This window comes from Camellia sinensis, chromosome 9 (assembly GCF_055761805.1).
Source record: "Camellia sinensis isolate YWXY chromosome 9, ASM5576180v1, whole genome shotgun sequence".
In the NCBI taxonomy this organism is placed as follows: Eukaryota; Viridiplantae; Streptophyta; class Magnoliopsida; order Ericales; family Theaceae; genus Camellia; species Camellia sinensis.
The window spans coordinates 139121170-139143718 of record NC_138969.1 but is presented as its reverse complement, the minus strand read 5'-3'; the positions used below and the strand labels follow the sequence as shown (position 1 = coordinate 139143718).

Genomic DNA, 22549 nt, shown 5'->3' with positions numbered 1-22549 from the left:
AAGCAACAATTGATGTCAACTTGAAGAGAAATAGAGAATTTGGGCATTCAACAGATACTTAAATAGTCCATTGTCTTTCACTTAGAAGTTGAGATAAGTGCATTGCATTTGAAAGCATTTGAAAGCATTTGAATATATGTACAACTACTTTTTTGCAAGTGTTAAGCAAAACTACATGAATACAATTTCACAATGTCAGCTTTAATTTATAGGATAGAAAGATTACATACGTATCTACAGGATACTAGATTTCTCCTAATTCTACTAGAAAGAACACTCAGAAATAGAGAAATTTGGCTCTTTGACCATTAAGACTTTTCTATACCTAATAAAATCACAAATAACAATCCAATAATACAGCTTGATAAAATAAAATAAAAAAATGAAAAAAAAATCCCTGGATGGATCCATACTTATACAAACCAAATCTAGCAAAATTGAAAGTAACAAAGCCACCCTTAACTACTAAACCAAATAAAGCCTAAATAAGCATGTCATGTAGTCATGAACTAATGAGAAACATGAAATGAACACTCATGTTGATCCTACACTTTATTACAGAAGTCCAAGTGCAGTCCATGTAAAATTGGAGCCTTGCCCCTTTTTAGAATATTATGAACTAGACATCCACGTCCTATTGCATTTAGCTAAGCTAATGTACCACATTATGCATTACAATGCAACTTCTCAATCATGAACATCTAACATGGAAATATATCAGTCATATATTGTAGGAAATTAATCTTGCCACATCGATGTTAGATGAACGATAAAGTGAAAAAAAGAAAATATTGGCACCTAGGTGTTGAATCGACTGTCAACTAACCACTTGGGTCCTTTGCCATGGGAATCTTGAGTGATTTGAAGATTTTAACGTCTTTGTGAATGGAGTTAGATTTGAGTCCAACATTCTTTTGAATCTTTCTCCATTTTATTAAATACAAAACCATACCTTCTTAGGCATTCTCTCTCTTCCATCTAATCCACACAACCTAATGCAAATACATTAGGAAAATAATAATAATAATAATCCACCCAACTACTCAACACTACATCCAAATGTATCAATCCAAGTCGCTGAAGCAGGACATGACAATCATGGCTTTTCATGCTCAATAATCTGCTATTTTTAGAAGTCACACATCTTGAGATGTTTGCTGCATAGCCATCTGGATAACTAATAGACTTCAAGAATTCACAAAAACCATCTATTTGTCGAGAATCCAATGTGTAGGCTGCCCGAGGCTTTACAATGGATCCGTTATCTTTCCTCTGTAGATGCAATTCTTGCCTTATGCCTATTTCTTGCAAATTATCACGTGCTTTGTACGTATCCTTGTTTTTCCCATCTATGGCCAACATCGTCCCGTAAAAGTTTTCACAAATGTTCTTCTCAATGTGCATGGCATCAAGATTGTGTCAGAGCTTTAGTTTCTTCCAATACGGTAGCTCCCACATTATGCTTTTCTTTGTCCAATTCAATTCTTTAGACTCTCGTGGTCTTTTCTTGTTGGTAGGATTCTTTCCAAACTTGACTTCCTGCAATTGATCCAATTGAGCCATTACTTTTTCCACCAGTAAATCCAGGGATTTCTTCCTAAGCTCAGTTAAACCATCGAACTTCTTGTCCTTCCTCCAACGGTGGTTATTAGGCAAGTATGCTCGATGACCCATCCACTCGATCTTACTGACCAACCCACGTGATAACGAATTATCATTACAAGGAGGGCAAGCCAAATAACCTTTTGTTCTCCATCCGGATAAGTCACTATATGCAGGTGTAGACGTCCCCGAACGTCCCGGGAGGGAAATCCCATTTTGTTCATATGGGCTCACTACAGTTCGGACTCAAAAGTCACGGTCCTGTATCTAATCTCGTAGAGTGCAATGCAAGACCAATAAATCATCAAAGAGTCCAAATCTGGCAAATCGTTTTTGAAAACAGATTTTTTGAAAGAAGTGCCAAACATGGACTACTTTGCCAAATACAGAGTCGCTACCTAAATGTTTTGTTTTGGGAAATTTAGGAAACCCTGACTCGTTTGCCTAAGGCCATGTGTCCGTCATCACAAAAGTTGCCTTGGCTCGGGAACTTGGGTACGATTGGGGAAGGTCACTTCGTGAGCACCCCCGCTCGCCCGATCAAAGGTCGCCCTCTACTAACCATGATATCTAGTTTTGAAAATATTATGCGTTCTTATTCCGGTTATTAGCCTAGATTTACTATGTGATGCGCACAACATATAAGTATAGACTGGATCGCCTGAATTGGAACAAAACATTTCATGTTTGTTTCGAAAAACGGTTTGCTACTCGCAAGTAGGCTAAAATGTGGATTTGTCACCCTCAGGTGGGCTTAGAAAACAAGATGATTTGCCACTCTCAAGTGGGCTTAAAACTCACAATTGATGAATTGTTCCAATCTAAATAACCCAACCTTCACCCATAGGCATTCAGACAGTTATATCACATAAGCAGTTAGCCTCATGGTGAGCATGCTATCATGGCAGTCACTCATACGCATGCAAGGATGCTAAAGCATAAGTACTTACCGAGTACTCCAAGCTAAAACAGAAGCTATGTTAGAAATCCATGCATGATCCTAAATATACAGAAATGCTTAATGCAACACATGCAAAATGCAACTATAGTAGGCTCGGCTATTCTAAAGATGGCATGTGAAATGCTACAACTAACAAGTATTCTACTCGAAATTGAAATACAATGCAGTTAGTATGATGCGCCGAGCCCGGTGCATGCAAGACAGATGAATGGATGCAAACATGCGAGCATAAGTATGCTAATTGAAACATGACCTAATCTAACCATCATAAGCTGGTAAATAAAAGGGAGAAAGACGTGGGGTTGGAAGACATACATCACACACACACACTCTTATTACAATTGTGCCCTCACTCGGAGGGTCCGAATAAATAATACAGTCCGAATGAATAATACAGTCCGAATAAGTACAAAATCCTAATTAATTAACAACTTAACTAGGAAAGCGGATAAATTAGCATGCAAGCTATGGACCGCCTCAGCTCTATTCCGAATGATGAATGATGCATGTTCGAGTTGCCTTGCGCGGAAATCCATTGCGATGCCCCGATTCGCCTCTGTTTACACTTAATCCCAAAATGTTGTGCGAAGCTCCAGAAGGTTGTTGATTTTTGATTTGCTGCAACAGAGAGCAAGAAAAGGGCATGGCAAAGTATTTTCACATATGTATGCATGACTACTCTTCAGGGAATGTAGTCCCCGATCCTCGTGCCACCAATCACGCATCTCGATGCATGATGGCCGAGGAGTCGAATTGCACGACTCGATGTGAAATGAATGCACATGAAAACACAACAAGACCTAAACTCCATCATGGGTAATCCGGAGCGTCGGCGACCGGGAATTGAGACACGTTCCGTCACTCGGAGTATGAAACGTCCCTCGTTTCCTGTGCTTGGGCTAACTCCTATCCCAAACACGATGCAAATGAGATGGCATACACAATGCGACTAACATACAACCTAACATACTCAATACTATGAAATGGCATACACAATGCTCGAAGTAACATGGCATACACAATGCTCTAACATGCAACTCAGCATACACAATGCTATGGACCGAAATGGCATACACAATGCACGATGAACTTACACCAACATGAGTGGACCTCAGCCACACTCACATCAGTGGCCATTAGATGAAAATGAGACAACCGAAATGCGTGCACACATGCACAAATGCAAAGGACCGATCCTAAGGCATAACATGCAGCTCTAACTAAGCATGGCAAAGGATGAAACATGGCATAAAATGACACATGATACAGCTCTGAAATGTGATAAAAGATGGTCCCGAAACATGCAAACATGTCACACAATGCAAGCTAGGGGGCCTGGGTACCGAAACTAGTGAAGTGCGTTACACTAGAGGTACTCAAAGCAATGCACCAGTGGCAAAACCAATCCCAAAAAGACCCTAGGCAGGTCTGAAATAGTGGGAAATTGGCCTAAAATGATGGCTCAACAAGCATGAAAATGAAGCTCATTCAATGGTCGGTAAATGAGGCATACAAGCCCGACTCTCAAGCACACTTAAAGAGATGAAAACATGGCAATATGGCATTCATATAGGCTCTGAAATGTGATGTAAAATGGCCTCAAAACATGAACACACCTCAGCACATGCATGCAATGGACCTCAAATCTCAAAGTTAAGCATGGGTATTGAACTACAAGCAAGAAAAACAAACATCATTCAATCATGAGACCCAAAAAAGAGCTAGGGCAGTCCAAAATAAGCACATTATCAGTTTAAGACATGGCCAAAAAGTGCTAAAATCAAGGGCCCACAAAGCATGCAATGAAAACTAGTGAACCATGAGTTGTTCTACAACTATATGAAGCATATGAAAGCTCATTAAACCAGCCAAGAAAAGATGTATACCATGACAAAATATGTCTAAATAACCACTGAAACTTAGTCAATGCATGCAAAAATGATGAGCTCCTTCGGAAGGCCATGCAAGGGTTTACTCTACACCTATATGATGGAAAAATAAAAGGTCAAAACCACCTCTGGAAATGAGTTATGACAACCTTAAAACTCACCAAATAGGCCCTAGAATTGGTCTAGGAAGCATGCAATGAAAGGTCCCTTTGAAAGGCCTTGAACAAGATTGCTCTACACATGCATCATAGACATAAAATATGGCCAAAGGGGCTCCGGACAGAGTCAAGGAAAACCATAAAACTCACAAAATAAGGCCTGAAATGTGACTTCACATGCAAAATGGAGCTCCTTTGGAAGGCCAACAAAGTAAAGAGAATGAGGGGTGAGAGGGTCACCCCTCTATGATTTTGAAGTTCAAAGACACATCAAAGCCACTAAAAATCCACTAGATTTCAGTGGCTAAGAGGCCAAAACAAGGCCAATGCAAATGCTTAAATGCATGGCTCAAAGCATGAGGAAATGAAGCATGCAAGGAAGAAGATGACCCCAAACAGAAAAGAGTCCTGAAACAGACATGTTTAGAAGGTCAAAAAAAAAACTTTTTCTAGTTTATGGAAAATCTCAAAAATGCCCACAAGTAGGGCTAAGATATGATGCAGAATAAGCCTACAAAGAGGGATAGAGCATACAAGGAGGTAGATGGCCTCAAACAAAAAAGTGTCCTTAATAAAACTCCAAGAGGAGCTCAAAAGAAGACACTTTTCAGTTTATGACAAAGTTCAGAAATGCTTGCAAATAAGGCTAATCAATGGAGCAAAACAATGCAAAAAAGGGAGAAATAGAGACTCACCCTTGTAGACAATGACTCCAGCAGCTTCTGGACCAAGTTGGTGAACCTTCAACCCTTGCAAATCAGCCCCAAGATTATTGGATGGATGGTGGAGGTGTTGTGCTAAGGGTTGGTGTGCAAATGGTGCAAGAATATTAGGGTTTTGGAGCTCAAGTGTAGAGATATAGAGAGAGAGGTGTATAAGCTCTAACCAAAAGGTTCAACCCTTGCAATGGAAGCTCAGCCCGTCCTTTATAGAGGAGAGGTTGTAAATTTTCTCCAAGAAGCTTAAAACCAAGCTCAAAGATCCTCCATATGTATGGAGGATCACTTCTGAGGCTTCCAGTTGGCACAGCTGGCTTACACTCAAAGAGACCAAAAAGTAGGAAGCAAGCCGACCAGTTAAGGTGGTCGGCCGACCAGGGGTCAAAAGGTTCAAGGAGAAATGCTGGCCGGCCATCCCAGAAAGGTGGCCTCCTAGATGAGTGCAACACAGCTGTATGGTGGAAAACCAGAGAATGTGACCCAAGAGAGAGAAAAACCAGCTTTTTAGCAAGGTTCTAAAGGGTCAAGAAGAATTACTGGTCGGCCTACCCATATTGGTGGCCTCCTAGATGAGCACAACACAATGGTGGTATGAAAAGCCAGAAATTGTGGCTCAAAAGTGAGAAAAACCAACTTTTTGTCAGAAAAATCGACTTTAGGAGAGAGAAAAAGAGAAAACTGGTTTTCAAGGGGAAAAGGTGGCCTCCCACCATACTACCACCTCCCTAACAATGAAAATAGGGTCCCTACCAAAAATGGGCCAAGATGGATGCAAAATGAAGGTTCGGGGGCCAAAAGGCGCGGTCCGAGGCCCCGAAAACAGGCTGCTAGGCACCGGAAGTGGCGTATGACCACGAAGGTGGTCTCCCAGGCCACAGTGTCCCTCTAAAGAGAGGAAACAAGGTGTGTGCCAAAAACCGGAGCAAACAGAGGTAGTTAAGCGGTCCCGAATCGAGGCACACGACCGACGGCTCCGAAAATCAGAAATTAGGCTCCAAACGGGAAAAATGGCCTACGACCACGAAGCGTAGCCTACGGCCACTGAGAGATGGTCTACGAGACCTCTCCCTCCCTTCAGGAAGAGAAAACAAAGAAAACAAGACCCGATTCGTAAACCGAGATAAAGCACAAAAGAGCCCCGAAGTCCGGAGGCAAGACTCGCAGCCGAGACTCCGTAACCTCAGAACGAGCACAATATGCAACATCACCGAGCGCTCAATTGGTGACGTCTGAGTCTTAAGGTCCGTCAAAAATGGGGTGTCTACAGCAGGGAAGTCATTTAGGGTCCACATTACAGCTGCATGCATCCGAAAGGTCTGTTTAGTGGAGGCATCATAAGTCATCACGCCATTCTCCCACAACTCGTTCAACTCATCAATCAATGGCCTTAGGTAGACATCGATATCAGTCCCTGATTGATTACGTCCAAGAATAAGTAAGGACATCATGAAAAATGGGGCCTTCATGCATCTCCAAGGTGGGAGGTTATATGGCATGAGTATGACAGGCCACATGCTGTAGGAAGTGCTCGTGTTTCTAAAATGGTTGAACCCATCAGTGGCTAGGCCCAACCTAACATTGCGAGTCTCTAGGGCAAACTCTGGATAATGCAAATCAAATTCCTTCCACTCTTTACAATCAGCCAGATGACTCCCTACACCATCGTCAACACGCTTATCAATATGCCATCTTATGTCTTTAGCCGTCTTCCTAGACATGTACAATCTTCTCAACCTAGGTATCAATGGGAAGTAACGCAATATCTTGTGAGGGATCTTCTTACCCTTGCTATCATTTACTCTGTACCTAGATGCTCGACATGTGGGACATTTTTCAAGGCAAGCATTCTCCTTCCAGAGTAGTACACAATCATGTTTACATGCATCGATGAGCTCGTATCCCAAGCCCAAGTCATGTAGTAACTTCTTGCACTCATAAATTGACCCTGGCACTACATGGCCCTCTGGTAGGAATCGCCTTTGTATCTCCAAAACCTTGTCAAAAGAATTATTGCTCCACCTATTTTCTACCTTCACATGTAGCATCTGAATAACGAATGCTAACAGAGTATCTGAGTTTTTGCAACCTGGGTACAAGCGACATTGGGAAGCAGCTAACAAGTTATCAAAATTTCGTACATCCTCTCTTTCTAGAGTATCACCCTCCATAAAATTCCCCCTCTGATAGTCCTCTATCAATTCATCATATTCATCTTGATATTCGTCATTGTAGACGTCCCCGAACGCCCCGGGAGGGTGAGTCTCGTTCTGTTCATTTGGGCTCTCTACAAGTTCGGACTCTCAAATTGTCACGGTTCTTAATCTGAACCAAAGAGTCCAAATCCTGCAAATCGTTTTGAGAAAACAGATTTTTTGAAAGAAGTGCCAAACATGGACTGCTTTGCCAGATACAGAGTCGCCACCTAAATGTTTTATTTTGGAGAAATTTAGGAAACCCTAACTCGTTTGCCTAAGGCCACGTGTCCGTCATCACCAAAGTTGCCTCGGCTCGGAAATTTGGGTACGATTGGGGAAGGTCACTTCGTGAGCACTCCCGCTCGCCCGATCAAAGATCGGCCTCTACTAAATATGATATCTATTTTTGGAAACATTACGCGTTCTTATTCCGGTTATCAGCCTAGATTTACTATGTGATGCGCACAGCATACAAGTATAGACTGGGTCGCCTGAATTGGAATGAAACATCTCATGTTTGTTTTGAAAACGGTTTGCTACTCGCAAGAAGGCTAAAATGTGGATTTGCCACCCTCAGGTGGGCTTAGAAAATAAGATGATTTGCCACTATCTAGTGGGCTTAAAACTCACAATTGATGAATTGTTCCAATCCAAATAACCCAACCTTCATCCACAGGCATTCAGGCAGTTATATCACATAAGCAGTTAGCCTCATGGTAAGCATGCTATCATGGCAGTCACTCACACACATGCAAGGATGCTAAAACATAAACACTTATCGAGTACTCCAAGCCAAAAAAAAAGCTATGTTAGAAATCCATGCATGATCCTAACTATACAGAAATGCCTAATGCAACACATGCAAAATGCAACTAAGATAGGCTCGGCTATTCTAAAGATGGCATGCGAAATGCTACAACTAACAAGTATTCAACTTGGAATTGAAATACAATGCAGTTAGTATGATGCGCCGAGCCCGGTGCATGCAAGACAGATGAATGAATGCAAACATGCTATCATACTGTATGCTAATTGAAACATGCCCTAATCTAACCATCATAAGCTGATAAATAAAAGGGAGAAAGACGTGGGGTTGGAAGACATACATCACACACACACACACTTATTACAACATTGCCCTCGCACAGAGGGTCCGAAAGAATAATACAGTCCCAAATGAATAAATAATACAGTCCGAATAAATACAAAATCCTAATTAATTAACAAATTAAACTAGGAAAGTAGTAAACTAGCATGCAAGCTAGGGACTGCCTCGACTCTGCTCTGGATGATGAATGATGCATGTTCGGGTTGCTTGGCACGGAAATCCATTGCGATGCTCCAATTAGCCTCTGTTTGCAATTGATGCCGGAATGCTGTGCAAGGCTTTTGAAAGCTGCTGATTTTTGATTTGCTGCAACAGAGAGCAGGAAAGGGGCATGGCAATGTATTTTCATGTATGCTTGACTACTCTTCAGGGAGTGTAGTCCTCGATCCTCGTGCCACAAATCACGCATATCGATGCATGATGGCCGAGGAGTCGATTTGCACGACTTAATATGAAATGAATGCACACATAAACACAACAAGGCCGAGACTCCATCATGGATAATCCGGAGTGTCGGTGACTGGGAATTGAGACACGTTCCGTCACTCGAAGTACGAAACGTCCCTCATTTCCCGTGCTCGGGCTAACTCCTATCCCAAACACAATGCAATACGCATGACATGCATGAATGCAATTCTAACATGCAACCTAGCATACACAATGCTATGAAATGGCATACACAATGCGCGATGTAACATGGCATACACGATGCTCTAACATACAACCTAGCATACACAATGCTATGAATTGAAATGGCATACACAATGCATAATGGACTTACACCAACATGAGTGGACCTCAGCCACACTCACATCAGTAGCCATTAGGTGCAAATGAGACTATTGAAATGCGTGCACACATGCACGCAAATCGAGGACCGATCCTAGGCATAACATGCAACTCTAACAAGGCATGGCAAGGCATGGAATATGGCATACAAGCATGTAGATTCCAGCACTGAAATATGATGCAAAATGGTCCCGAATTATGGAAATACGGCACCCGATGCATGAGATAAACCCCGAAACTCGAAACTAGACACATAGAATGACTTGTAGCTATACAAAGCATGCATTATTTGATCATGAAGCATGAAGACAGAGCCAAGGCAGTCCCAAAACATGGGCATTTTCAGTTCAAAGCATGGCCAAAAGGTGCTAGCAAGATGGACTAAAATAGCATGCAATTTTGATTAGCAAACATGGTTTACGTGGCAAGTATAGGATGCACATGGAATCTCACCAAACCAGCAAAAATCAGTGAATAAAACATGTGAAAATAGGCTCAAATAACCACTGATATGCAACCATGGCATGCAAAAATGATGAGTTACTTTAGAGGGCCATGCAAGGAGTCATTAAGCACATGAAAGATGGACATTCGGCATGGGATAAAAAACTATGAAAATCAAATATGGTAGTCCCAAAATTCACCAAATTGACCCTAGAAAGTGACTCCAAAGCATGCAAGATAGGGCCTCTTTGGAAGGCCAAAATGACCACCAAACAAGTCAAGGTGAGAGGGGGTCACCCCCCTCTGATTTGGAAGCTCAAAATAGTGTCTTAGCCACTGAAAATCCACTGGATTTCAGTGGTTGGAAGGCCAAACAAAGCATGCAACAAGGGCTTAGGCGTAAGGCTCAAGATAGGAGACAATCAAGCATACAAGGAAGCATATGACCTCAAAAAAAAATCGAACCTTAAACAAACTTGAATATGAGATTAAAACAAGATATTTTTCAGTTTATGACAACTCTCAAAAACAAACACAAGTAGGGCTAATCTATCATGCAAAAATGGCCCTAAAAGAGAGAATAGAGACAAGGGACAGCAGCTGGCCTCAAACAGTGAAGATCCCTTCAACAAAGTTTAAGAGGGGCTCAAAAAAAGGCACTTTACAGTTTATGTCAAGCTTCAAAAATAATCACAAGTAGGCCTAAAATATCATGCAAGAAAAAGGCCTAAAAGAAGGATAAAGAGGCAAGTGATAGCTGCTGGCCTCAAATAGAGGAGAGCCCTTCAACAAAGTTGAAGAGGGGCTCAAAAAAAGACATTTCACAGTTTATGACCAGGCCCAAAACAGCACAGAAATAAGCCTAAAATATCATGCAAAAATAGGCCTAAAAGAGAGTTTAAACACAAAGGGTGAGGAGGAGACCTCAAACAGAGAAACACCCTTAATCAAACATGGAGATGAGCACAAAATATGACTATTTACAGTTTGGGTCGGAGCCCAAAAATGCTTTCAAGCAAGGCTTATAAATGAAGCAAGAAAAGACTAGTTTTAGGGGAAAAGTGTGCTTACCCTTGAAGAGCAATGAACCAGCAGCTTTTGGACCAAATTTCTGAGCTTCCAACCTCTGCAAATGGCTTCCAAGTTTCTGGAATGGAGTATGGAGGTGTGGTGCTATGGGTTGGTGTGTAAATGGTGCAAGAATCTTAGGGTTTTGAGGTTTGGAGTAGAGAGAGAGGGAGATTTAATGCAAAGCTCTCAAATGATTTTTTCTAACCCTTCCAAATGGAGCTCAAGTGCTGGTTTTATAGAGGAAAAGAGGGGGGGGGGGGAAAAGGAGGAAAACCAATTTGAATTGGAGCCAAAAAAAAGGGGGAAAACCAATTTGAATGGACCAAAACAAAGCGGGGGAAAACCAATTTGAATGGACCAAAACAAGAGGGAAAATTTTGGACATAGGGCTTGGTGGAATACAGCTGGTGTAGCTGGAATACATTTAGAGGGACAAAAAGGGCCGGCCTGGTCAAAAGGGCCAAAACCAGTTCAAAAGGTTCAGGTGGCCGGCCGACCACCTTACCTGGTTGGCCTGCTAGGGGTCAAAAGGTTCAAGCCCCAAATCTGTTCAGTCATGTAGCCCTTGAAGTTATCTTTCCAATGCCACAAACCTTGCATTAAAATTCCTCCTGTGGAAAAAGGTATGCCAATTTCCGTGAAGCCGCGCAGATTCGGCCCAAACGGAGTGATGCCCCACTTCAATCAACCATATCTCCTCTGTCCGGAATTTTCTTTAGGAGATTCTTGAGTCAAAAATGAAGCCCCGAAAGTAATATTTCCAACGGTGGTAGCCTAATATCTTAATTCCCCTTGTGCAAAGAGTTATGCCCATTTCGGTAAATCCGCGCAGATGTTTTCCTTCTTCCCGGATTCATGCTGAATCACTCTTGACCACAAAAGCTGGTTTTTTTTTTTTTTTTTTTTAGAAAAATTACTGGTCTACCACCATACCACCATCTTTCTAACAATGAAGATGAGGCCCCTGCCAAAAAATGGACCAAAATGGATGCAAAACGAAGGTTCGGGGGGCCGAAATGCGCGGCCCGGTACCCCGAAAATGGGCTGTTAGGCATCGGAAGTGGCGTTCGACCACGAAGGTGGTCTCTCGGGCCACAGTGTCCCTCAAAAGGGAGGAAATAAGGTGTGCGCCAAAAATCAGAGAAAACGGAGGTGGTTAAGCGGTCCTGAACCAAGGCACACGGCCGACGGCTCCGAAAATCAAAAACTGGGCTCTAAACGGGAAAAATGGCCTACGACCACAAAACGTAGCCTAAGGCCACTGAGAGATGGTCTACGAGACCTCTCCCTCCCTTCAGGAAGAGAAGACAGAACCTGGTTCGCAAACTGAGACAAAGCACACAGAATCCAGAAGTCCGGAGGCAAGGCTCTCAGCTGAGACTCTGAAACCTCAGAACGAGCACAATATGCGTCATCACTGAGCGCTCAACCAGTGACGTCTGAGTCTTAAGGTCGGTCAAAAATGGGGTGTCTACAGTTTCCTCTCTTTGACAGAACTCGGAAGTCATAAGTGACGGGAGTGAATGTCAAAGCCCAGAGACGACCCATTTTTGACAAGGCCGAAGACTTAGACAAACAGATGAGATAAACAAAGATGAGTAAATGGTTGTGCCCGCAGGCTGCCTACGTATCCCTTTGCAAGGAATCAAACCAGCGTAGTTCAGGGGCATGATGCAAAAATGTTATGCAGGAAGATTTTTGATAATTGGACTTATACGCTATGCGAAGTTGGTTTGAAAATTGGACTGATACGCTACGCGAAGCCGGTTTGAAAGTTGGACTTATACGCTACGCGAAGCCGGCTTGAAAGTTGGACTTATACGCTACGCGAAGCTGGCTTGAAAGTTTAGGATTTATGCAATGCAATGCAATGTAAAAATGCAATGTAATAACTAGAAAGCGAAGGTACCTTACAGCGGCAATTGGCAATGACCTACCTCATGCTGCTGGGGACCTTCCCCTTTTTCCTGGTTAGACTGCAGGTGCAACTTTTCTCCCTGGCTGTGGCCGCAGCTTTCCCTATTTTCCAACAGGGTGACAGACTAGGTTGGATCAATATCCAAAAATGAGGTGCATACAGATGCTATCTCAATCTATGGGGCTGCCATACAGATTTCAAGCTGAGGATATACCCCTGGGTATTTAAACCAGACTTTAGTCTCGGAAATCCCAAACCTTTGTCTCTAGGCATGAGCCATTCGAACTCTAGTTTCCACCGTCTCAGTTGGTCTCCAAGGAACTCACCGCAAACACAGGCAGGTGGCTATACCAGACCACTGGAAGTCGTTCGGGCACGAGAAACACCAAAGGAATTGCACCTTTAGAGGATTTAAGGTCTCCTAGACCAGCGTAGGTGCGCAAAATAACGCGATGAACTGCATGCACAATGCAAGACTTGGTACATAACTTACGACACAACATTCCATTCATTTGGCACACAGCTCATTTTCCGGGCAGGCAGCTCGTTTTCGGGCACACAGCTTATAACACTGCTCAATCTGAACACTCGGTCCATAACTCAGCATTTGGTTTGCATTTTGAACACACAACTCAAGCACTTGAATTTCTGAACACGCAGCTCACACTTTTTGTCTTGAACACGCAGCCCATTTTTCTGACATCTGAACACGCAGCTCAAACTTTTTGTCGTGAACACGTAGTTCATACTTTTTGAAAGTTGAACACGCAGCCCAAACTTTTGAATTTCTAAACACGTAACCCATTTTGATTATGAACACGCAGCACACACTTGTTGAAAGAAGTTAAACACGCAGCCCAAACTTTGATGATGAACACGCAGCCCATTTTGAAGGTGAACACGCAGCACACACTTGTTGAAAGTTGAACACGCAGCCCAAACTTTGATGATGAACACACAGCCCATTTTGAAGGTGAACACGCGGCACACACTTGTTGAAAGTTGAACAAGCAGCCCAAACTTTGATGATGAACACGCAGCCCATTTTGAGGGTGAACACGCAGCACACACTTGTTGAAAGTTGAACATGCAGCCCAAACTTTGATGATGAACACGCAGCCCATTTTGAAGGTGAACACGCAGCACACACTTGTTGAAAGTTGAACACACAGCCCAAACTTTGATGATGAACACGCAGCCTATTTTGAAGGTGAACACGCAGCACACACTTGTTGAAAGTTGAACACGCAGCCCAAACTTTGATCATGAACACGCAGCCCATTTTGAAGGTGAACACGCGGCACACACTTGTTGAAAGTTGAACACACAGCCCAAAATTTGATGATGAAGATGGTGATGATGGTGTAGAGGCTGTTCCGCAGAAGAGGACGGAGAAGGGCCTTTTACTCCTGCAGTTGATAGCACTGATGCAGCTGTGTCCTGCTTTATTTTCCTCTTTTTTTTTTTTTTTTATATTTAAAAAAAGTGGTTTAAGCACATTGCACTGCCTCAGGCAGGTTTTACTTTTTTCAAAAGTGTGTATTTTTGCAAAACACATGAGGGAAATGAAACAGCTATTTTGTTCAAAAGGTGTTACATTTGCACGTTCTATGCATCGCATCGCATGGCATCACATAACAATGTGAATGAAATTGAAATTCATTTGAAAATTGAGCACTTGCATCGTAATAATCAGGTAGTGAACCGACTTACAACTCGATAAACAAAACAAGGAAACTCGATAAGCCAAATAAGTGCGAGTACAACTCGATAAGCAAATCAATGACTTAAGGAGAGAGAAATACAACTCGATAAGCAAATTTACAAGAACTCGATAAGCAAATAGGCGTGACACCGCAAAAATCATCATTGGAGGGCATTGGAAATTATGGCATTCCCCAAATTCTCAGCATGTTCAACTTCTAAAAAGCTAATGGAGCAAGAGGGGAGACCCTCGGCCATAAGGAAAGGACACCGGCCTCGAGAAATGGCCATCAGCCAACAGATTCGACCAATCGACCAAAAGTTGACATCTGTCCTCCACTCAAACCTTATCCCCTACAAAAACCACCAGAATGTTGACATCTGTCCTCCACTCACACCTTATCCCCTACAAAAACCACCAGAATGTTGACATTTGTCCTCCACTCACACCTTATCCCCTACAAAAGCCTCAGCTTTGTAGTTTTTCTCAATCCAACACTGATTTGCTCCAAATGGAAGAGTTTCTTACCCAGAATCTCATAGCTTGGGTTGCCAACTTGGACGGCTCAGAAAAGTTGAATTTTCGAGGCTTCGGCTTGAATGCACTATTCACGCTGGGCCGTACTCCGCTACACCTTCCGTTTCTCCACGCTGTGGCAAGGTTTTGGTATCCGGTAACACATGTCTTTAGCTTTGGCAGGCAAGAGGTGTGTCCTACCTTCGAAGATTTCCAAGCTTTGATGGAATCCGAGCATAACGAAGAAGTCTTGCCTCAGCTTCGCTTTGGCCATGCCCAAGCCTTAGGGCGAATGTGTCGGCTCACAATGCACGATGCTCGATCTTTGATTTGTGACGGAATGCTGGATGTTCCGAGTTTGATTTGCCATTTTTCTGATGCCGGTGACCGTGGCGATCATCGTTGGCAGGGTTTTCGGCGACATGCCCTCTGTTTGTGCATGCTATCTCATTTCTTGTTTGCCTCAGGCTCCGGAGGATCCAGTGTCGGGTTGATCGAGGTTGTCCAAGGCTTGAAGGAGGGCAAGAGCTGCATTGCCATGATATTGGCTGAAACATTGATGGGCTTGGACACTTTTCATCGCTGAGAAACGACCAGATTTGCGGGGAGTCCACTACTGCTGCAGGTAATGTTTCCCACCCAATCTCACATATGTATTGCTCACAGCACTTGGCCCTCAGGCTCGATTTTTCTCACAAAATCCTTTGCTCACTTTTCTCTCATCGTACATCTCTCTATTCTTTATTCTCTCATTTTTCGTCCCTTCCCAGGTGTGGTTGATGGATTCGTTACAGGTTATGGACTCTTGCCCAGCATACTCAGCTCGCGGCTACTTCTTCCGGCAACGCCTAGTCGATGCCCTTGATGAGGGATGGTGGTTCGACTGGATGTGCAACTTGTCTGCAAATCGCATTGCTTGGCGGTGCCCTTGGCTCAACCTACCGGCAATGAGTTACAGCATGTCCCGACAGACTGGGATTCAGTTGATTGGCTTGACTCACTGTGTATTCTATTTCCCATTCCGGTTCCAGCGCCAGTTCGGCCATGATCAGGTTTGCCCGCCAGAGGGGATAGAGTATCCGGCTGCCTTCCCGGTTCGAGGCGCACAGCTTGCCCGATATGCCACAGCCTGGAGGACTAGAGAGCTCCTGGCCCCCACTCCCACTTTCAGTTGCACTTTGTCTGACGAGTGCTTGGATTGGCTCAATGAAGAGGCACATATTGGGCCTAGCTTGGCATCAGAGGCTTCGACCGGCTCTGGGAGGGGGCGCAGGGATACTTGACTTGACTATGCCTCGGATTTATTGCTTTATTAGTACTTTCAAGTTTCTTTATGAATGTAATAAAAAGCAACTTCGATTGTATGCAAGAGCAGGAGAACTCTATTTTGAAATCAATGAAATTGAAGGTTATGGTACTGAAAATTTTCTGCTTTGGTCCAAAAATGGTCTTAGTTGTAAAGAGATTAATTTGAACAAGGTCAACTTTTATTAAAACTTTTCAAAACCATTTTCGATATGGATCAGAACTGGACACGCCTAAGATCAGTCACTGAGATGCACAACCCCAGATCCCTGCAACTGGAAAGTTGCCCCTAGTTTGAATAGCACTGCACCGGAGATTCCAATGGATACTGATAGACAAAGATGACTGAGATGATCGAATGGACAAAGTTGATCAGGGAAAAGTTTATGGCTGAACTTCAGGATGAAGTTGCCTACGTATCCCAAAGATGGGAATCAAGCCTTACGTAGTTCAGGCTTAGGTTCACTCGAGTATTTTCACTCTCCTTTTACGCTCTAACTTTTCCCAAGGTCGCCCTTTGCGGGTTTTCAACCTTGCGAGCTCAGTTTTTATATTTTCCAATTTTTTGTGCTCTAACTTTTGCCTAGGTCGCCCTTTCTGGTTTTTGGCCTAGCGAGCCTCTCAGGGGTAATATTTCTTCAACTTGTCCATGTTGATCGGTTGGGAAAATTCCAGGCCATCTAGGTCCATCAGAACCACAGCTCCATCTGACCAGATAGCTTTGATGATGTAGGGACCAGTCCAATTAGGTTTGAACATGCCCCTTGGGTCGTGGATGGGAGCTCGGTTGTCCTTGAGCACCAAATCTCCTTCCTTTAGATTCCTGGACTTAACTTTGTTGTTGAAAGCCCGGGCAATTCTGCGCTGATAACCTTGAACATGGTACAGTGCTTTCAGTCTTCTCTCATCAAAGAGCATGAGTTCCTCAAACCTGCTCTGCTGCCAATCTGCTTCGGCTATTTGACACTCAGCCAATACTCGCAATGACGGAACCTCAATCTCAATAGGTAGAACGGCCTCCATCCCATAAACCAATGAATACGGAGTCGCTCCGGTAGAAGTTCTGATTGACGTCCGGTAGCCCCACAGAGCAAATGGCAGCTTATCTGGCCAATCTCGGTAGGTTTCCCCCATCTTCTGCAGTATGTGTTTGATATTCTTGTTGGCGGCCTCGACCGCTCCGTTGGTTTTCGGCCGGTATGTGGATGACTTATGAAAATCTACGTTGTATTTTTCCAACAAGCTAATCACTTCCTTCTTGAAGTGGGAACCATTATCTGAAATGACCTCGTTCGGGACCCCATAGCGACAGATGATGTTATTTCTGATAAACTTCGCAACGTGCGACGCCTTTAACACCGCATAAGACTGGGCCTCAACCCACTTTGTGGAATAATCTATCGCGACCAGGATGAACTCATGCCCATTCGACCCCTTCGGAGTGACAGCCCCGATCACGTCAATTCCCCAAACTAAAAACGGCCATGGCGAAGTCATGTTGTACAGTTTCGACGGCGGGATATTCATGCGATTTGCATGGGTCTGACATTTGTGGCATCGCCGAACAAAACTAACACAATCCTCCTCCATGGTGGACCAATAGTAACCCTGTCTGAGGATCTTCCGTGCTAACATTACTCCGTTCATGTGTGCACCGCATTCTCCTCCATGGACGGCCTCCATCAGGCGCTTTGATTCCTCGGCTTCGACACACAACTTATGCATTCTCAGATGACCTCTCTTATACATTTTACCCCCACAGATGATGAACTGAACGGCCATTCTTCTGATTACCCTTTTATCCTTGGCATTTACCCCTAGCGGATATGCTTCCTTCTCCAAGAAGTTCTAAATGTCGTAATACCAGTGGTTTTCGTCCTGAACCTCATCTATAGCAGTAATTGACTCATAGGCTGGCGCAAATTTATGGTCAATGATGACTGGACGCATCCGGACTCCAAACGGGATGTCTATCATGGAAGATAGAGTTGCTAAAGAATCTGCGAACCTGTTGTTCTCTCTTGGAAGATGAGCAAAGTTTAGCTTCTCAAACCTAGGAATTAACAAGTCCAAGGTCTGGTGATACATCATCATTTTTTCTTCTTTGACTTTCCAGTCTCCTTTTGCTTGAGACACAACAAGGTTCAAGTCCCCGATGACGTCCAACCATCTTGCTCCTAGTTCCAGGGCTGCTTCTAGACCGGCAATGCATGCCTTATATTCTGCTTCGTTGTTCGAGACTTTGAACTCGAGTTTGAAGGCTAGAGGGATACGAGAATTGTCGGGTGCTATCAGCAACACTCCTATCCCATACCCGTACTGATTTGACGCTTCGTCAAAGTACATTGTCCAATACTCGTCGTCGATGTGCAAAATGGCTTCTTCTGGAAATAAGTATTCAACTGCTTCACCCCCTTCCACTGGATGATCGGCTAAGAATTCTACCACTGTTCTTCCCTTGACTGACTTGCGTGTTACATATTTCAGGTCGAATTCGGAGAGCAACAGCAACCAACGAGCCAGCCTACCCGTAAGTGTCGGTTTCTCGAAAAGATATTTGATGGGATCGAGTTATGAAACCAACATTACGGAGTGAGCTAACAGGTAGTGCCGCAGCTTCCTGGTAGCCCATACCAAAGCTAAGCAAGCCTTCTCCAATGGTGTGTAGCGAGTCTTATACTCTAGCATCTTCTTGCTCAGATAGTAGATAGCCCTCTCCACCTCGTCATCGGATTCTTGTGCGAGCATACAGCCCATTATGGTCTCAGTCACTGAAAGATATAATATCAACGGTTTTCCCGGCTCTGGCGGTGACAACACGGGCGGGTTCTGCAGATATTCCTTGATTTGTTCAAAAGCAGCTTGGCATCGGCCGTTCCATTAGAATTTCTTGCCTTTCTTCAGGAGACCAAAAAGTAGTTCACAAGTCAAGGTTAATTTTGAGATAAACCGTCTTATGAATTGCACTTTACCCAGAAAGCCTCGCACCTCCTTTTCAGTCCTTGGTGGTGGCATTTCTAAGATGGCCTTGATCTTTGAAGGGTCGACCTCGATACCCCTTTGTGTAATCAGAAACCCTAGCATTTTTCCCGCTGTAACACCGAACGTACACTTCTGAGGATTTAGCTGCAACCGAAATTCTCTGATCCTTTGAAAGAACTTTTGCAAGGCGGTGTAGTGGCCCTCTCTTTCTTTGGACTTGACAATCATGTCATCCACGTACACCTCAACCTCTTTGTGGATCATATCATGCAATATTGTAGTCGCGGCCTGTTGATATGTAGCTCCAGCATTCTTTAACCCAAACGGCATCACTCTGTAGCAGTAGGTCCCCCACGGGGTGGTGAAAGCAGTCTTTTCCCTGTCTTCAAGTGCCATCACTATCTGATTGTAACCTGAGAAGCCATCCATGAATGAAAGCAAAGCATGCCCCGCTGTGAAATCCACCAACTCGTCAATATGCGGCAAGGGAAAGTCGTCCTTTGGACTAGCTCTGTTCAAATCCCTGAAATCCACGCACACTCAGATCCTGCCATCCTTCTGCGGCACTGGGACGATGTTGGCCAACCAAGTCGGGTATTCGGACACCAGCAGGAAGCCTGCATCGATTTTCTTGGTGACCTCTTCCTTAATCTTGAGAGCCCAGTCGGGGCGGATCCTCCTAAGTTTCTGCTTAACGGGTTGGGCCTCGGGGTCAAGAGGGATCCAGTGCTGTACTATCTCAGGATCGATTCCAGGCATGTCTTCGTAGGACCACGCGAAAACATCTTTGAAATCTTTTAATAAAGCGACTAAGCGCTCGCGTTCCTCAGAAGACAACGTGGACCCGATCTGGACCAGCCGCGGGTCCTCCTCAGTACCAATATTCACTGTAGTGATTTCATCAACTAGGGGTTTAACAAATCTTTCCTGCTCTTGTTCAATTAAACGTTGCAAAACCGGAGGAATTTCATCCTCGTTGTTTTCATCAAAATTTTGAAAGTCTGAGTTAATGCAATAAATCAAGGGCACAGAAAAGTACTCAGAAACCACAGCTACTTGATTCTCATCAAGCACATCCAAATCGTCCGATTCTTCGGTTACAACAGACTTTAAAGAGAAAGAAAAAGACGACCTGGACAAGACTGTGGCATCCGGGTTATCATCCCCAGGAATACCAGACTCAGACTCAGACGAGCTGGAACCTGATTCCGACTCACAAGACTCGGTGGAATCAGATTCCGGCTCACTACCTGACCCCGTGCTGCTGGACAAAAATCCCTCTTCATACTGCTAAATGAGAGAGGGTGCGATAGATGCATCCAAAATAGTTGCTGGTGGGCCCGTAGCCGTTCCATTCCCGATCACGCATACCAAGAAGTTATCCGCCAAGCACTCCTGGTCGATCGGAGGATCTGAAAGTAGACATGCCAGCGCTACCCCCATTTCAAGTTCGGTGTCCTTAGACTACACTTTCTTACTCTGTCCAACCTCAGCTGATGGGTCTGTCTGCTCTTCGGCAACGTCATCCCCGGATAGTTGCAGGTCGAAGAAGATCTCGAAACCAGGCACGCGCTTCCTCTCCGCATTCAGCCATGGCTCTGGGAAGCCATAAAATGGAAAGTCTTCCCCCTCCCGGACGAAGCGTCCCTCCCGGACGAAGCGTCCGTTTAGGGTACCCTGAATGGGCCTATGCATCAACTCAAAAGGCTTCCCCGCCTTCTTGGCTCTGGCTCTCCCAGCCATCTTTTTACCCTTCCTCACCCAATCCTCTTTGGTGGGCAAATAACCCAAGCCAAAGGTATGCGGATTGTACGGCACTTCGGCCAATGCTGCGACGCCCTTCCGGCCGCTCTTTCCCAATCCCATCCCGGGGATGTGTTGAAGCTTGTTCATGAGGTATACAGATTGAGCACCGACATACACTTCCTCATTAATAGCCATGATGTTCTGCACAATTCGGGCCTCAGCCAAAGTAAACCCTGATAAGAACAAATCCTCCGTGCCATGCTCGATTTCCAAGACTGGTGTAGACACTTCCGGCGGCGGATGGATTGACGAATTCCCAAAAACAATAGCTACCCCTTTCCCGTGAGGGTACTTCAACATCTGATGCAAGGTGGAAGAGACTGCCTTGACCTGGTGCAACCACGGTCGCCCCAAAAGTAGGTTAAAGGTTGCGGGAACGTCTAAGACATGGAATTCAATGTTATGTTGTCCTGGACCAACCTGGGTCTGAATTTTGACAGTCCCCATCACCTCCCTGCTTGTATTATCATAGGCTCTGATCACTTGAGTAGTTAGTACGAAGTCCGCGGGCTTCAACTCGATTGCATATGCCGTCCTTGATGGGCACACGTTAATAGCGGATCCCGTGTCGACATGAACCACCGGTACCCATTTGCCTCTACATTCCACCGAGATGTAAAGAGGTTTGTTGTGATTTGCGCCTTCAGGCGGTAGTTCTTTGTCAGAAAAGGTCAGCGTCGGGGAACCTCCTCCCTGAAAAACCAATCCAACTAGCTACTCTGGTGTGGTGTTTATAGAAAGCTTGGCCTTGTCCATGGCTGAAAGGACAACCTGCCTGTGTACTCGTGATGCCATAAGCAGTCCCCAGATGGAGATGTCTGCTTGTATCTTCTTTAACTGCTTCAGTACAGCCTCTTCTTCGATTTGCTTTTCTTTTTGTCTCTCAGGTTCCTTATCCTTTCCGGATGCTTCTGGCTGGTCTAGGTGCGGGGGTTTGAAATACCGCCCACTTCTTGTCATATGATCGACCTCGCCGATATACCAGGTGTCGTCTGGCTGATTGCTCCCCCAATCCTCGTCTGTATGGGCAAGACATAAATCATCGTCTTCCCACCACATTCCGTCGGCGGCTGACAGACACCTGTCTAGCCCCGGTATGATCGTACTCGCAGTACCTTCAGCCCACATGTCTGCAGCATTTTCTGTCATTGTGCCCACAGCACTTTCGGTCCCCTCCTGGACTTTAGCTTTCCTGATTCTCTCGGAATCCCAAAACTTTTCTTGTTCCGCCTGTGTCGGTGTAGTTTGTTGTTCAACTTTCTCTGCATCCACAATGCTTAAGTCTTGAGCGAAATTCTTCAAACCGGCGCTCTCCGGTAATGTATTCTGACTTTCGGCCCTTCCGGCCACAATTGATACTCTCGCCCCTACCGAGCCCTGT

The 22549-nt window shown here is 44.4% G+C and overlaps 1 protein-coding gene across 1 annotated transcript; it reads right to left on the bottom strand.

Annotated features, from left to right (window-relative positions):
- Positions 1-1419: 1419 nt before the first annotated feature.
- Positions 1420-7497, bottom strand: LOC114312895 (uncharacterized). Its single transcript, XM_028259189.2, has 2 exons — positions 6620-7497; positions 1420-1687 (listed from the first exon to the last, which is right to left on the bottom strand). Exons 1-2 carry the CDS (start codon positions 7495-7497, stop codon positions 1420-1422), a joined length of 1146 nt encoding a protein of 381 aa, XP_028114990.2.
- Between the last annotated feature and the right edge of the window lie 15052 nt (positions 7498-22549).